The sequence below is a fragment of the Parambassis ranga genome, chromosome 15, assembly GCF_900634625.1.
Source record: "Parambassis ranga chromosome 15, fParRan2.1, whole genome shotgun sequence".
In the NCBI taxonomy this organism is placed as follows: Eukaryota; Metazoa; Chordata; class Actinopteri; family Ambassidae; genus Parambassis; species Parambassis ranga.
The window spans coordinates 8048409-8066791 of NC_041035.1; the positions used below are offsets into that span (position 1 = coordinate 8048409).

Below are 18383 nucleotides of genomic sequence, written 5' to 3' on the forward strand. Positions count from 1 at the left end.
ATATATGCATGAGTGCACTTTTCTCACATATGCTCACAATCGTGCATACACTAACACACATGTATAGGCACATGCAAGGGAATACACACCTAAGCACTGACTCTGCAATGTGTGTGTGTTTGTCTGAGCTCTCACACAGGTCAAAATGATGTCCCATCTCATATCTGTCAGCACTGAGAGTTTATTTACCCAGTTATATTATCATTTGTTGACCTAGTCACATGATCTGAAAGCGGGAGGTGCAGAACCCTAAGCACCCCAGAGAGCCTGGTTAGGACTTGATGAGAGACATGGGCCTGTGACCCAACACACTCAATCACATACACATACACACAAACCCTTGCACAATTGTGTGACCTGCTCTTTTCACTCTCAAATGTTGATTTTTCCTCTCATACTTAAATCCCCATCACTTCTTTTCCTTTGACTTTTGTCACCCTCTGCTGTCCTTTTTAACCCCCTTTTCCTACTCTTCTCCTTGACATTGAGAGTGGTTATATGCTGAGGCTCTTTTTTCCTTTACAGTGTTGGATTCTTGTTCTTGTTAAATATTCTCTACCACAGAAAAGGTTGTTCTCTGAGTTTTAGTCATTAAATGCTAAAAAGCAAGACAGATATCAGCCAAAGACACACCGTTACCAACACAGCCTGTACAAGAGGCTTTATTAGTGAATATGAAAATTTGTATATACTAGATTCTGTGGCTTTCATCACTATTTTTCTTTAGTTCTACAATGTATTGCTGCCAGTTTGATAATCTGACCACATTTGATTTTCCTTTGTCATCCTCAGACCCTTCTTATTCCCATTTCCATCCCCTCATACTCTTTGATAAATAGAGAAAATGACTGCATTCATGGCTGATGATGCGCTGAGCTAATGCTTATCTTGCCTTTCTCATGCAATTACATACACACTTGTAAGCTATGCAAGTAACATTATGCTAACTCTTGCTTCGTCTGCACACACAATGAAATACATATGACTAGAGAGGGGCAATCGCACTAGCAAATGTCCAAACATACGTCAAGCCTGATCTCCATTAATTGAATTAGTCATTCTTAGCATCATCTGTTGACACAGCCCTCAGCCAAGTTTAACTACTTCGCTGCTTGCCTCTTAACTTTTTCCCTACATTTGTTCTGCTATACCTTCTGGCCACTGCTCTTAACCCCATTTTTTACAAAAGAAATTCTTTGTTAGGACTCACCCAGTAAAGCAATATTAACAAATTAATAACAAACAAAAAAACTATAAATGTACCACAGCAGACAACACAAAATGGAAAAATGCTTACCTGATAAGTTCCAATGCCAATGTGTTTAGGGTCTATCTTCACAAGCTCAGCCAGTGGATCTTGAACACGTCTTCCAATCGACACTTTTTCACACACACACACACACACAGCAAGTTATTGAATATGCAAATCCATATGATTTATAATTGCTGAATATGCAAATTATCCACATATTAGGATTGTGCCCTTAGGGCAGGCCAGACCTAATTGTCATTCCTCCTACCCCGGTAATAATAATTAAAGCTGGCATTCAACTGGACTCTCTGCACCTGTCATTTAGCTTCCTGATAGATGCTGAAGCTGGCACACACAGTCAATTGTGGCACACAAATAAATACATTGACCAAAGTACGTTTGATTAACTCTAGTGTGCATAAGGCTTCAGCGTGCTGTTGCAGATGAAGTCATGATTAAGTTGGCAAGGCCCAGTGACAGGGAGAAAAATTACAAACAACCATCCTCACATAGACATGACTTCACACACTCCCAACACACACACAGAGGGGGAGTATGACACAATAAACAACTGTTCTCTTTGGCTGCCTGCAAAGGACAAGGGATGCAGCAGCTCTCGGTGTTAGGACATAAGATTATTTCTTTGTGCATGTCCCTTTAACTTGCTAAATAGAGTACAATTAAAGGATGGAAAATGGCTACATATACTTAATCAAGGGTTAAAAACCCAATAGTCATTCAAAAGACAGTGTGTCCTTTCCTATGTCCTTCATCTGCAGCTGGCTGCCACTGTTTGTATGCATGCACTATAAGTATGTTTGAATTTCAGTTGTCAGCATAGATTTAGCATGCCGCATAAGACGCATCAGATTTAGATCTGTGAGGCGGAACAGAGAGACAAAGAGAAGGATGGGATGTAATGGTGGGAGTATGTCTGGAATCAATGGCTCTCCTCTCTCTCCTCTGGCTGCGGCAGGAGGCTGCTGCCTGAGATAATATTTAGACAGGGATGGAGTTTCAACCCTAGCCTTGCTCAGTACACCACCAAAACTCTTCAATACTCTTTCCATCTATCCAGTCTCTGCCTCTTCCCTTTCCCCCTCTCTCTCTCTCTCTCTCTCTCACTCTCTGAGAAGAGCTGATTTGTAAAAGGAGTGAAGCATAACTTTCCAGCACTAATTAAAAGTTTTTGAGCCAAACACAGTAATACAAAAATGGGAAGCAATGAAGAAAGCAGCCACAGATGAAGGCTCCGTTCTGACACATCCCTCATCACAGCTGAAGAATGAAATATTGTCTATCACCACAAGGTGTCCCTGATCTCACAATAATCAAGGTAAGGTGCCCTAAATTCACAATTCTGTATACACTGAAATTCTAAGCCCTTCTTACATATGGAGACAAACACAACAAACAGCAAAACAAAGAAGTGTTGCCTTTAAGCCCTTTAGAGTTATAAATTTGACTTTCTGCAGCTCTCTGTGCTGGCAACCACATGAAACCGAAGGATAATTCAAAAATGTTTTGCTCTCCAAAACTTGATGCATTTTTTTTTAATTCTGCATAAAACCCATATTCCACTGAGGAGAATTCTTGGCAACAGTATGAATTTATCATAATAATAAAAATATTAAATTATTGTTGTTGTTGTCATCAAGGCCAGCAACATCAGTGATTCTGCCACAGATAAGGGTCTAATAAGCACCAACAAGTATAATACAGAGCTGAAAATGCCATCAATATCAGATCAAAATAATCTGCCTTGGCTCCTGTGTGTACCTGCACTCCTAAGGTTCGGGTCCAAGTCTGGCATTTCTTTGACTGCCTCAGGGCTCACACTGTAGATGGATGCTCCTGCCTCATTGGTTATACTGAGGAAAGAAAAGAGCCAAAGTGAGAGACAGAAAAGCACAAAGTGGGGGGTAAGATGGCAGAGAGATATAGAAGAGCATGAATTAACAAGCACGGTAACAAGTGGGAGAAAAGATGAAAGTGAGGGGTGCAAATGGAGCACATAAGGAGCACGGAAGGCAACTATTACTGCATGACAGATATAATGATAGCGGTTTTAAGGGAAATTGCCACCGCATTGCACCTCAAATAATGTACTTGACAAATTCTTACACTGGTGCGTTATTTAACTCATGCTGCCCCCCTTTGTAGACCTGACTGACATTATGGCCAAAATTGCATCATGACTAGTAGTGCTGCCTTAACAGCAGCTGTAGGGCACAGCATGTATCCCAAAAGCATATATAGACCATTTCTCATTAATTATACACCTTACATGTTCAGAACAGGTCAGCTAGTGAGCCAGAAAACTGATATAATTTGCTCACTTTATGCAAGAATAGGTTAAGAGTTATATTTTATTCTACTTATATGCTTTATGGAGGTATGACCACCTTTTCAAACTAAAAAGACTGCTGCTTTTAAGAAAGACAGCAAGAGGCATTTGTGTGAATGACTGGTAAAGTGCCAGACTGCAGGATAATTTATGTGATACTACTGCCATCTAGAGGACACCAGCATGCACTGCTATGTTTAGTGCTTCATCAATGTACACTACATTACATTCTTTCTGTAAGTTCAATGATTTTTGCTTAAGTATCATTACTTGCATACAATAATAATAATAATAATAATGATAATAATAATAACAACTGGGAGTAGTATTTTATATATATTCAAAAGGTTGAAAAGTAAAATCAGTTGTATTAACAAAACAATAATCCTGTAAAAATGCAATCCATTCAGCTAGTGTTCTGTTGAACCATGAAAATGAGTTGATTCTTCGTGTCAACAAAGAATGCATTTGCACATGTTAATGTAATCAGTCTAAAGGAGGCTCTTTATCATCCATCACCACACAAACGGAACAAAGTCACTGATACCCTTGTTTGCAACACACAACTGAACCGGTCATGTTGTTTAGTCCGTCTGTTCTCTTGGGTGGATGGCGATAGAGGGAGAACACTGAAGAAAGAAAGAAGGGGGAGTTTCCTTTAGGCTAACGGATATGACAAGGGGGTCATGTCCAAAAGTAAGGCCTTCTGTGATGCAAACACACAGACACAGTCCCAGAGGCCTGGACCTTGCCACAACAACCTTGCCAATTATAAGTATCTTGTTAATGAGGAGTGGCAGAGGCCTTCTGATGAGAATCACATTTAAATGAACTTGTCCTCCCTCCCTCCCTCCCTCCCTCCCTCCCCCCCTCCCTCCCTCTCCCATCTTCTCTATTCATCCCCTCCTCCGCCTCACTGTTCTTTTTGTCAGCTCCCTATCCATCGCGCTGACAGCTGACATATCGCCATGGTGATGCTACTAACGAGCACTGGCACATGACCTTCAAGGTCAAAGCAAAGCTGGTCATTAACCTGACACACACATTTTCAGACACACAACCATATTAACTATTGACAGTCAGAGAAATAATTTATAATCAATACACACACAAGTCCACTCACTGCCTTTACCAACAGCCTATGCAAAAATAACTGGGGCTTTCAACAATCACACAGAAAAAAATAAAACACACCCCACCACTGACCCCTCTTCTTCATTCAGTGACAGAGGAAGAACATAGTAGGTTAAACAAAAATAGGGAACCACCACAGCTAGTTTTGTTTGAGGATAAAAAAGAGAGAAAATGAGAAAAGGGCCAAGTAAGATTTAAAAACAGATATAATTAGAAACACAGGAGAAAAAAAAAAGAGAAAAGAAAGGATGGCCACCAGCACCTATCACGTCTAACTTAATTAAGGGTGCTGCTGGGGCATCTGGGTAACAGCACTGTCATGGATACAGCTCTGAGCCCTCATCGCCACAGCGTCCATGACTGTCGCCATAGTGAGGGCATTGCCCTGGCAGCCAGCAGAAGGTCGTCTGTGGTTGGATGGTCGATGTATGGACAGATATGCAAACACACACACACACACACACAACTGAAGATACAAAGTCAGTGGTCGCCTCTTGGTGTTAAGCGATGACTTCTGGCCCTGTAGGGTTATCATTTATTCCCAGCTTCATTGCTCTCTTAATTGTATACACACACACACACACACACACACAGGCCAGCCTTTAGCCCTGTCTCTTCCCAGGGCAAAGTCAAAAACTGGCTTCCCAAACTGTTTCCATACTGACTGTGTTTAAGACACTTGCTTGAGGTTGACAGGCACATATGCACATACCATGACAGCCCCCCACCCACTGCCCCTAAAGAAACCTTATACTGGGAGAGATGAATACACACTTTGATACCTCATTAAAGTCTACTAGCTCACATGGCCCCAATACAAATTAAAAACAACTCATCAGATCAGTCAGGAAAATAAATAATATCACCAACTAATCAAAAGCAAAGAACAAAAGTTGCAGGCAATTGGGGAAAAGGGTAAACTGAGTAACAGAGTATTTGATAAAATGATCATTTTATGGTTAAGAATTACTTTATTAATCCCTGTAGGTAGATTCATAAGAGATTAATAATATACATAAGAAATTAATATAAACATTCTTACAGTATTGTCAATGATAAACTAAATTGTATTTATTTAGTTCTCCTGGGGTTAAAGTATACTGTACAACTGTCCAATTGTGACTTTATTGCTATATTTTGAAGAATCACACATTCATGCACATGAGAACTTGTAAATTGAGACTCGTGGATCATAAAACTAAAACGCATATCAAGAACTGTGTTGTTGTTTACAGTGGCATTTGATAACAACTCAAAGTTTGGTAAAATATCAAGCCATCAAAAGGTTATTATTTATTTAGATATAGTGTTTTGTACTTTGCTGCAATGTCTGAAAGAAACAGTGTACTAAACCACAATGGTCTACAATGTTTATTAGAATAAATGTGTTAACGGTTTATAATTTATAGCAACATGAAAGGATCAAGATACTAAGTGTAAAATGAGAGCTAAAGATTACAAACAAGCCAAGTGGAATTGTCAGCAAGACGATGGAAAAGGAGACAGTAAACTTGTTGGTTTGTCACTAATTGTTAGATGTAGCATTTACAAATTAAAATTTAGACCACCATTTTATATTTGTTGCTTTAGATGGAGCTGTAACGTCATACATTACCATCCCAAAATATATTCATTATACACACACAGTAAGTTTCTCTGTCCCGGATGCTCAAACAGCTCGGGTCCATTGTTCAGTCAGCCGCAAAGCTTGACCTCAGGCAGACAAATTGCAGGATGCGCCATATCTCTCTCTCTCCCTCACACACACACACACACACACACACACACGTCGAGTCTGAAGACGATGACATTTTTCACAGAGAAAAGCGTCCAAATGGCAGGTGTCAGGGGCCGTCAGTCTCTATCGAGCCGCTAGAAGGCAGGCACACGCGCACACACACACATAAACTCCAACTGCCAGTGTGAGGCACGTCTGAAAAGAGCAAAACCTCACAGACACTCATGTCAATCTGCTAGCAGGAAAGGCCTGCACTTGAGTCACACACAAAAGCATACACAGCAACATGAAAACACAACCCCCTTCCCCAAATGACAAATACACACATGGAATGTCACACAAACTCGTCACACATGTTTGTCACACGCAAGACCATCACAGGAAACACTGGATCCCTAGGGGAGGAAGGCGAGTGAAAGGAGGGGGACAGAGGCTGACCACCAGTGAGGCATGATGAGAGGAGAGAGTGTGTGATAAGGATAAGACTGGCAGATATTTAATGTCAAAGCCAACACCCCATCCACCTTCCCAAGCTATGCACAGGTGCTAAAATAACCATAAATTACAGTTCTGTGCAAACTCTTACTGATCCTTTCACTTGTGTCATTTTTTTTTTATCTTAAATTGGTTTTGACTTTAAATGTGACAAAGAATTGGCAGTTATCTATCACCTAATGTCTATCTGCAGCTTACTTTTCCGACAGAACAAAAGATCATTTCTAGTTGTACATTTAATTATGACATCCCTTAATGACATGCATTTCTTCTTCAAATGTGGCAAAAGGTAGTACTTTTTGACCGAAACCTGCATTTTATTTAATGACCTACTCATAAACAGGCTTTTTATAAAAAAAAGGACTAAGAACACAAACTCTCTGCCTTTTTAACTTTTAACGTTACCATTGTCATCTTTACAAAATGACTACCTGTCATATTAAATAAAAAAAACAACCTTTTCACATAACATTGGTTATTTTGCCTGCTCTGAAATGAGGATGTATGCCACAACCAGTCTGAGGCCTCTAATTCCACCCATCACTCTGCACTTCCTACTATCCAAACCTTAAGTCAGGCCTGAGTGCCTGGATCTCACTCAGTCACTGGTCCTGCCACTGTATGTTCATCACTCTCTAAATTTAGCCCTGGGTCCATGCCTGGACACAGGACATGACGGGGATACACATACCCTCATCCATGTACTGTCATAAATGCAGTCTCTACCACTGTCCTCCAGGTCCATCAGCTAGCCAGTAATAATGATCTCATCCCAACAGGAATGAGCTAGAGGGCAAGACAGTCAAGGACTTATTGTCAGTGCAGGCAGACACTTTGAGTACGGTTTCTGATGCAACTATTTGTATTGCTTTCAGACACATCTCACTTGTGATCTAATACGAGCAGTAGAGTGAGTAGAAGGCATGATAACCTAGTATTCTAAGAAACCTGCAGCTACAGATGGGAGAATGACAATTTAATCTGATAAAACATAATACACAATACATAACAGCAAATTTAAAATTATTATATTGTAATTCATTAAGTAATCTTTTGAGGCAGACAGGACTGATGGATGGACTGGTGACTGTTCCCTGGAGGATCTGATCGTGTGTTTATGAAAGAGTAAGAGGGTCAGTCATCTTATTGCCTTTGGGAGTGACCGACCAAGTGGTCAAGAAATTGGATGTTGTTATATGCCCTGAGCTGTGTTCACAGAGTGTGTGTGTGTATCATCACCATTGCCCAAAGTTCTCCCTAACCTTAGCCCACATATTTGTGCCCTCTGATATCATTAACATCAGCTTGTTATGGACAAACACTGTCAACTTGTCATACTTCACGCACATAGCTGGAAACATTTAAAGCACAGTTCAATACAAACACTGTAAAAGCAACCTTGCTGAACTATGTTTATGACATCAAGCTGCAGTTAACAGAAAAACCTGTCCTGACAATATACTGTGACTTTAAGTCCTTATTAGAATGTTGCGTTACAGAAAAGGTGCCCTTTGACCCTACACATAATGTCATCACTTGATCATTTTATGCTACATAGTAGACCTGTGTTTTTTAGAGAGTGTCAGTGTGCTGTGGGAAATTATCCAATTTCAGTTAATTGGAAAATGATTATTCATTTACTGTACATAATTTGCCTTTGTTCATCTATGCACGCAATGTATAGTGACAGGCAAATGCCCCCTAGAGTTAGAGTGTGTGTGTGTGTGTGTGTGTGAACCAATAACAGTTGGGAAACATTGTATTAGACACCTGAGTTAGCTTTGTCATAATTAACATTATAATTACAAAAGGGGTTGAGTGTGTACAAGTGTCTTCTCTACAATACGCCCCCTTACAAAAGTCAAAAAACACCTGATGACGATGACACAGACCCCAGCATGTCATCAACCAAAACACTCCACTGCAAATCACCAATACACTTCACAATCCCACACAGACATCTGTCTGACCAGTCCAGAGAGCTCTTATGAGCTTTGACAAAGCCTGCATGCTCTGTCAGTGTTAAACCACAATGACAGCCAAGGTCATGCAGCACTAGCCTCTCAAAGAGCCAGTATGAAAGACACACACACACAACGATGGGCATTTGAGCTCACCATGCACAGATGCAAATGAAAATACCCACACAATCTGAATGAAGGTAGATTTGCACATTCCTGACACATAGCTACATAAGGGAGGCTCTGGCACAGGTGGTAGTGCAGTTGTCCACTAACTGTAAGGTTTGTGGTTCAATCCACTGTGTCATCCTTGGGCAAGACACCCTTAAACCCTAAAGCTTTGTCTCATGTAAACACTACATGCCTTCCACAGTCTTCACACATTTTTAAAACAGACTGGGTTCAGCAGATATTTTTTTTTATGACGAAGGGGTCACACACTTAAGTGTTCCTGATGACAGTTAACAGACTACAGGATTTGTCAAACTAACTAAAGTCAACTGAATGTAGAAAACATACCAGCTGGTGGCAGTAATGCGGCAATGTGTCGTTTGCCAAATTTAAACTGTCTGAATGACTGCAACTGAGGTCGGCTCTGGTCTATTCCTCTCACACACTTGCAGATTTTAGTGCCGACAACGCATGCCGACTGGGGCAGGACAGGAAATCATGGGTAAAACTGGGCGAAAAATTGTGCATCCTCAGTGTTTGCACCGCTGGTGTATGAAGTAGGTGTGCATGTCAGTAGGGAGAATAAGTATAGACCATTTACTATTTACCATGTGAAGATAAGGGCTCTACCTAAATGCCTAAATGCAAAATTAAGTCAGAAATAATGGAGTTATTTTTTTTAATTAAATGAATGTCACTGACAGTAGGAGGTCCGTAAATTATTGGCAGAGCTATTGACAGAGCAGTATGGCAAAATATCTATTGATCGAATGTGTGTTCACACATTTGTAATTAAAATTAGGCTTAGCAAGATTCAAACATATATGCATATGCCTACCCTTCCAAAGTCCTACTATTTTTACATGCACATAAGTGTTCTTTTGTTTGGCTTCAGAAAAGGCCACGCTCCAGAAATCTTTCACAAGGTGACGCTGTGAGTATGATGAGTCTACTCAAACAGGACTTAGGCAATGAAAACTCCAAACACACACACACACAAAATACATATAAAGATGTCCTGCAGGCTGCGATATCTGGCTGTCATTCCAGCTGAGCACTGAGGCAGAAGGACAGAGAGAAAAGGGAGACAGGCGGGTGGAGAAGAAAGGGTGGAGAAGGGTGGGGGTGGTGACAATATGAAGGCTCACAGGGAGACAGGAAGCAGACGGTGCAAATGAAGCCGAGGACTTTAATGAACTACTCGCAGTAGAGGCTGACTTGAGAGGAAAGGAAAGTGAGGCTTAATTGCCTAGGTACACACATACTTCACATACGCAGAGAGTTAATTGAACTGCAGCTACATCATTCAGTGCCATGTTTCTGCTTTTTCCCAAAAGCTAAAAACAGCGTTTACCACTGGTAATGTCAAACTATATCTGGTTTATCCCATCTAACAAAGTAATTTTGTTTAAATCCTCTGCCCCTCCTAAAACGGTTCTCCTAGCTGGCTAAAAACACAAAGAAGATTAAACTATTTCACATACTATTTTGTGAATATTTGCTTTTGAGACTGTAAACTATCTTCTGAGAGCACAGCTGCTTTCAGTAGCTAATGGTGACAGAGAGAATAAGAAAACAAAGGATATCAAAGAAATATGGATGGTGAGGTTGAGATGGCGTAAAACAGCAAAGCCACCGATCCACAGGATGCCCAAAAGACTTCTACACCTGTCGATTAAAAAAATACTGGGAGCTACTAATGCACGATGTCAGCCGTCAAATGCTTACTAGAAACTGGGTCAATTAATTATACCAGGGACATTCACAGCTTGCACTATGACCCCTCGCTGTTTTTGATGCTACAGAGCTACTCTCTGTCATTGCCATCATCCTTGTTGTCAAGGTAATGAGGTGTCCTTAATAGCGAGTCAGGGTCAGCTGTGGGTCATTCAGCAGGGGAGTAAGAACCTCAGTTAGCAGCAACCGTCACTCCTGGAGGCCACTCATCATTCCCTGGAATCCAACCATTCAACCATTGTCATCCTTTAAGGGATATTTGGTCGGAACTGACAGAGACCAACATATGTGTTAAAATATATTACTAACATAGCAACTTAAGAAAGGTTTAATATCAATTAAAGGCTCCACTGTTTATCAGGTATATCTCATCTTAATGTAGGCATTTTTCTGAAACAGAGATAAAAAGGAAAGACAGGAAAGAGAGCAGAGCAGCAAGATCAGCATGTGTACATTTTAAAACACACACATTCAGTTTTAACATCTATTTCTAAAATTCACCACAGTCCAAAGAAACCAAAGTGAGACATGAGACCAGACGACTCCAGAGCGATACCATCTGGATAACAACAACCATATTTCGATGGCTAATGTCAAAATAACATCTCGCTGCTCTTCCAAAGTTCATGCACTTGCAAAAACCGTTGTTCCCCAAACCATACTTAGGCAAAAGCAGACTATTTACACATGTGTTACGCACTGCAAAAATGTAGTTCGTCAAAATGGGTGATATAGGACATTCAGCGAGCACCACATCAAACAGAGGGCCAACATTCTTATGTGTTGTGAAAAGCAGGAACACCAATAGCTGCAGTTAAAGAATGAACAAGATACACATTATATCAAGATGTGAAATTTAGCTGCTCTGGAGGCTCTCAAAACTGCTCAAAGGGGAAAAAAAAGTCTGTAATGAAAATAATCAAGTGGACGTTAACTTAATAAAAGCCCCACTTTGGCTGTTTCTGTTCTTGAAAACAGACAGAAAATGTAACTTCAGAGAAAAAATATGGGCTATTACAGGAAAGGTATGACCTCTGAAGCATACTTCTATGTGTATGAGCTCAATGATACCGAAAAAGCTTTACAAACACACAGTTCAGAATCATTTTAGGCTCTAGTCCCACTGCTAACCTCAAGTCAACAAACACAGATGGAACTCAGAAGAGACTGAAAGAGATGGAGCAAGGAGAGGCCAGTGGTTATTATGCTTGGACAGAGGTTCTGTACTGTTGTATTCTGAAGTTGGACTGGCCGTGGTTACAGACATGAAGTGGACCACAAAACGCCTCTTTAATTGGACCAAAGTGAAATGGAGACCAGATGGCCTTAATATATAGAATTCACTTGAGGACACATTCCAATTTGCCTTTTTCCTCAGTCTTTTTCCCTCCCACATATAATTCTACTGTACATTTGTGTCTTGACTTTTGTCCTCCCACACCTTATGCCTAATTAATATTTTTTAAAAAAAGATTAAGGTTTCTTTACCTTTGTGTGGTATATTGGTGTCAAATGCACACGCATGGAAAGAGACACAAAAACATGACAGCAATTGTACGGTCTGTCAGTTAAGTAAGCAGGTACCCACTTGTCAGTGGTTATACCCTAAATAATGTGAAATTTCAAGTCCTAAAATAATTAAAAAAGTGAGATGTAAAGAATTTCATCACCCATATAGTTGTCATAAAAGAGGCACTTCTCAATGCATACCCAAATTGTTCATTATACCAGGCAGTAAACCTGTTAAAAATAATGGCCTACATGGGCTGACTTGCATTTTAAGCCTTCCACAAAAGGGCCCACAATGAAATGCAGATTTTTGTACACTGCTTGCTTCATTACTAAACACTAGAGGTTGCCATTTTGTCATAAGTAACAGGGGCTTGTAACACGCACAGGATGAAAAACCTACCAATATGATACATCCAGAGGGTGAAAATAACGCCTGGAGATGAGGTCAGAGAAGAAGGACTCAGTTTCACGGCATGCAGTCCCATTGCCAATGACAACTCTGGTACAGCTTGCATAAAGAAAATAAAAGGTAGAAATACAGTGAACATTAACAAAGCAACCATAAACTTCTAAAAATGTATAGTGATCATAAATCTCTTTTCCTGCTGATAATGTCAGGCATCTGAAAGTGAGCAGTAGTACCTATATGTGATCATAAGGTGGCGTAGTTTTTCGGCTTCTCTTCGCTGTCCTGAGTTATGCAAGTACACAATATCAGTATGGAGAATCTGACCTGAGAGACAACAGAAAGAGAGACAGACAGACAGAAAAAAACTTTATATGATGTTGACTTTGACCAGCTCCTTTTTCTTATACGCACTGTCTGTTGAAGCAGCAGTGCCCTAAATAATTTTAATGCAATTAAATAACTTTATGAACCTCATTCCACTCAAGTCTAGCTTCTGCCACTTAATTGTAAAAATGTATATCTGAATAAACAGCTGTGATGGCAAACCTCTGGCCACACAGGCAGGGCTTAATTTATGTTTTTGTCTATCTGTTGCAAATGTGTTTGCATGACTTGTAACCAAATAATCAGTTACCCAGAGGTTGGAACTTTCCTTTGCACAGTGAAATCTAGACACTAAAATGCACATGACTTGGTGGTAAAAACAAATCTAACCTTGTTACATACTCTATTAACATAATCACCATACATATATAAATACAGGCCAGTGCTAACATCTGTGACAATGCAATGGCAGAGAACAAACCTGTGTATGCTGCCAACCTCAGTGGACAGACTAGTACACTTTGTGTTTACTTACTTGTAGGGGAGAGGACTGCCAGCTTACAACCATGTCTGTAGCCAGGGTCCACCCCCATGATGACACAGCCCCTGACCGGACATACCAACAGGCACTGGCGGAGGTTCTGCCCAAACATGGCGATTGACTCCTTCTCTGCTGCATTTGTCAATTTAGTCCTAAAGAGAGAAACAAACTGATGGTAAAATTAGGAAAAACCAAGAAAACAGGAACAATGCAGATAAAAAACAAAAAAAGCCAAAAAAGCATTTAAATACCTGTAACTCCTACTGAGGAAGGGCAGGATGAGTCTCTTGTAAGAGTCCTCTACTGCACCCTTGATAATTGCACGAAGTTCTTCTCTTGCAAATGTCTTTGGCCTCCACCTGCATTAAACAGTGGGAGAGAATACAAAAATGTTTACAAAGATCAAATCAATTCTAAATTCTTCCTGGTTTTCAGCAGTCAGTAAATGAGAAGTTTGGTCTATTGCATCTAATAAAAGGACACATGTAAAAGTGTATAATTATGCTTCTCACCTGTTGTTGATGCACCAATCAGTGAAATTAATCTTCACCCAGTCGGGAATGTTCACCTTTACCGTCAAAAATTTCAGACTCTCCCCTCGGTTAATAGCCAGTGTCTGTGCACAAAAACATGCATCAATAAAAGGCACGCATTTGTACGGGTTCATGCATGGCCACAGTAAACGCATAGATATTCCTGTAAAGAAAACAGAAAAAAAAACTAATTTCATTCAAATTTTTAAGTTCTTTTTCTTAAACTTACACAACAGCAGAAATTCTTGTCAAGTCAAGTTCAGGATATTTTATTGTCACTCATTTGTATGTAAGGATCAGTCACTTATCACTAGAATACCTCCACATAAAACACATCTTACAAGGATAAATATAAAATATTTTCCCTCCACAGACACAAAAAAGTGCTGAGCCTAGGAGTACATCCTGTGGCCAAGCCTGTCGTGTTTTGTGCGGGTCCCCCTTAGAGGAACTGTAACATGCTGTTAAGCAAACAGTAGTAAGTGTCTGACCTTTTCAGTGGGGAACCTTTAGCTTGCCACAGAACAGGGCCAAGAAGCAAGACGTCAATCTGGAGCCCAAGCGGAAGAAGCAAGCTGACAAATGCCACCACTATGCCACCATCAGCACTGAGACCGCAAGGCCTACCCCCACCCACACCCACTCATAGTGCCACAACCATTACCACTCAGCAGCACCCTTGGATGTGGTGCACCCATTTGCAAAACACACACGCACGCACACACAGAAATAAGCATGTAAAACACAGCTAATGGCATGGCAGTTGCAGGGAATAATGTAGCAAGTTTGCTTGAATAATGATGAAAACAAGATTTCTCTTCTGTTGGCATGTTTGAGCCGAGGGCAGCCTCACTTGACTGTGATGAGATTTCTCAAACAATCTTCATCAAAGCACTGAAGTTTAACATGTTGTCAAAGAAAGGAAGCACAACACTTCTTTCAGAATGACCAGAACATCTGGGAAAGCCCATGAGTCAAATTAAAGGAGTAAATATATATATATATATATATATATATATATATATATATATATATATATATATATATATATATATATATATATATATATATCCATATATATATATCCAATTCTGAACATTTGTTCACAGAATTAACATATATATTAGAACTGACCCTTAAAAAGTTGTTGCACCATTAAAGAAATCTAATAAATCTTTAGGATACAGAAGTTCAAACTGCATCAAAAGCAGCTATGCCTAAAATATTCTATGTTTATGCTCCTTTTTTTTCCTTTTGTTGGAGACAATGATAAATAACCTTGTGTCTAACTCTACATCTCTCAGTTTCTGTCTGGGTTGGGTCACTGGTGGGAGACAGAGGGTGATCTGAAAGGAAAGGGTGATGTGAGACAGAGTGAGAAGTGTGTATGTGTGGGCCAGAAGTGACAGGTAGCCAAGTACTGGCCAAACCCTGACAAGATCAGACAGACCATCTTTCCTAGATGCCCCTTATTTCTTCCAGCAGCCCCCAAGCGAGGGCAGTCTGCCAACAACTATCCTCTCTGTCTCTTCCTCTCTCTCACCATCTCTGTGGAGGAATCTTGTCATCAACACATCTATCTATCCAACACACTGAGGATAAACAAACACATACGTGCATACTAACACGCAAGTGTTCACAGCAAACTTGGAGACTTTTTGACCTGGCTGACACACATGGGAGAACAGTGCTATGTGGTTGTATAACAGCTTGACAGAGCTTTAAAATGTAGAACTGAGGCTATAAGGTTCTGAATAAGGAGTAAAGAAAGTTATTCTGTTGAAATATGGCTATCAGCAATGATCAAGAGACAGTTTCTTCTGCATAAGCCCATTGACTGTTCAAGGAAAATTACATTTTCTCCTCTTTTATGCTTAATTTAATCCAAAAAACAAAATGTGACACAGGGTCTGGACTTTACCAGAACAACAGACTTTAGATCAGATTAGAGTAGGTTAGTTGGTATAAACTGTACAAATGTCTCAGTAAAAGAATATTATTAATAGTACAAGGAAGAGGGTTTAAACAAGTCAAACTTTGCTAGGGGTATTCTTTGGAAATCATACAAATTAATCATGGCATATTGTAGTGTTGCACAACACCACAATAAGTAGGACAAAGTTATCCCATTATTATTAAAATCAATACACACAAACGCACACCCACAACTTCAACAGCGCAAAAAAAAATGTTTGATGTGGTGATGTTTTTCGTCACCTGCCCATCAAAAATAGAGTGTTTAATTGATGAAACAGTTCCATTTACCCAACCTCCTCTGCAGGCAAGCCCCAGACCTAGAGCTAAAACACTGTTTGATCATGCCACAAATCGCATTAAAAATAGCCCACCACACATTCAACAAATCTACCCTGGCACACTCAAGAACATAATGCTGCTAAAAGCTATAAGGTTAATGTGTACACTTTGAAACCTCAAATCAAATCTGATGGAATTTGATTTGAGCTAAGTCTCACGCAGTAAGACATACCGAACAAAAAGTTTTTCATACACTAACACAACATGAATACTGTCCACCTCAAAACCCTGAAAAACTTTGAAAATTGTGTATTTTTACTTTTTTGTGAAAGTTAAATTCACCTTTTGTTTTTAAAAAAATATTAAATAATCTTTTTTGGTTTGGACAGTTGGTCAGGGGAAGAAAATGAAACTGAATTGAAGAGAAAAAGTCATGTCAAGATCCGACAAAAGGATTAATTTAAAAAATAAAAACACCAATTTACTACCATTTAAAATTTTCTTTAAACTTAATATATATTTCAATATATGTCAGTTGTACAATTCATTAAATATACATATATATATCTTCCAGTGCAGGGGGGCCGATCTACAGGTCAGCATCCATAGTCAGTGGAACAATTCTTACATCACTGCTTTTACACAATGCTCTGTCCTTTTTCATTTACAACACCAGAGCCAGCCGGGGCTTGGTAAAAATGTGCTAAAGCAAGGGGGCAAGTGTGTGCTCACACACATGCCTTCTGTCAAAACACATCTCCCACCTGCTCTCCCTTCCTACCCAGTTGATGGCCAGAAAAGGTTCATTTTTGCCGGAATCTGACAGCTAGCAGGGTCACAGCCGCCGCTGGATTAACACTCCGTGACAAAGGCAAGTCATCGAATTAAAGGCCTTGTATTCGCAGGAGAGGAGGAAAGGGGAGGTGCGGAGTGCGTTGGAGGGCTGAGGTTTAGTCAAAGAAGAGAAATGGAGGGAGGCAGTGCAGAACCGAGCAGCTGAGATAAGCGACAGGCGCACCTCAGTGTCCCTCATATGTTCATGCTCTCCCTCCCTTTACTGCCCCACTCACTCCTCCCATCCTTTCATCCGCCTTTGGGCCCAGCAGCAGTAGCTGTCACTACAGGAGAGCGCCTGTCAATCAGAGCCTCCTAATCCAATGGCATGTCGGCAGGGGACATGTCACATATGTTAAGAGGAGAGAATGAGGGGACTTGCATGGTGTGCTTGTGTGTGAGCAAGTGGGTGTATGCATTTATGCTTGTGTGTGTGCGTAGTTAAATGACTGTAGGGCAGAGCATGGTTGCCAGAGAGTGTGGTGTGGCAGAGACAGCGGGTGATGGAAGCTGTGGTGACACATGAGGCCCCAGACCAACTCTGAGTAACCCACTAGTCACTAGAGGGACAGAGGGGGTGCAGACGAGGCAGGGCAGGGCACAGGAGGGGTAAACATGAAGGCACAGACAAGGCTAACTGCGACTGACATGGCTAGCATTCAGGAGGGACACACATGAAGCAGACAGCGATGACACAAACACAAACAGATAGCATGCATTTGTTGTGTATGTGGGAATTGCATACAGGTGTAAAAGACCTACAGTGTAGACAGAGTGTATTCATACAATTATGGAGCAACAAGTATAGAGTCTTACTTTGATGGAATGAAAGAAACATTTCTGATTTTACAGACCACAGTAAACCCTCTAGCCACAAAATCCAAAAAGTTATGCTTACCTGATGAGGCTGGATGCGCTGCACATTGGAGGTAAAGTCAAAGTAGAGGTGGAACTTGTCAATGTCCTTTGTTTTTTTGTCAGTTCCTTGGTTCTGCTCAGCCCTTTGTTTATTTGTTTCTTTTTCTTTTGTTGCAGACTTAGACACAGAGGACTGAATTGTTACTAAGCTTTTCTCACATCTAACAGAAAAAAAAGAAACAAAAGAAATCAATTTTACTAATAATTCATGACTAGAGACC

At 40.4% G+C, this 18383-nt stretch overlaps 1 protein-coding gene across 2 annotated transcripts in view; it reads right to left on the bottom strand.

Annotated features, from left to right (window-relative positions):
• Positions 1-18383, bottom strand: part of srbd1 (S1 RNA binding domain 1) — a 35922-nt gene that overhangs the window by 13120 nt on the left and 4419 nt on the right. For both annotated transcript variants that reach the window (XM_028423250.1, XM_028423248.1), the window contains 8 exons: positions 18143-18323; positions 14134-14237; positions 13873-13980; positions 13616-13773; positions 12990-13080; positions 12748-12855; positions 3032-3123; positions 1298-1380 (listed from right to left, as the gene is read on the bottom strand). In XM_028423250.1, the coding sequence (XP_028279051.1) occupies positions 1298-1380; positions 3032-3123; positions 12748-12855; positions 12990-13080; positions 13616-13773; positions 13873-13980; positions 14134-14237; positions 18143-18323 (925 nt within the window). The remainder of the gene's footprint in view (positions 1-1297; positions 1381-3031; positions 3124-12747; positions 12856-12989; positions 13081-13615; positions 13774-13872; positions 13981-14133; positions 14238-18142; positions 18324-18383) is intronic.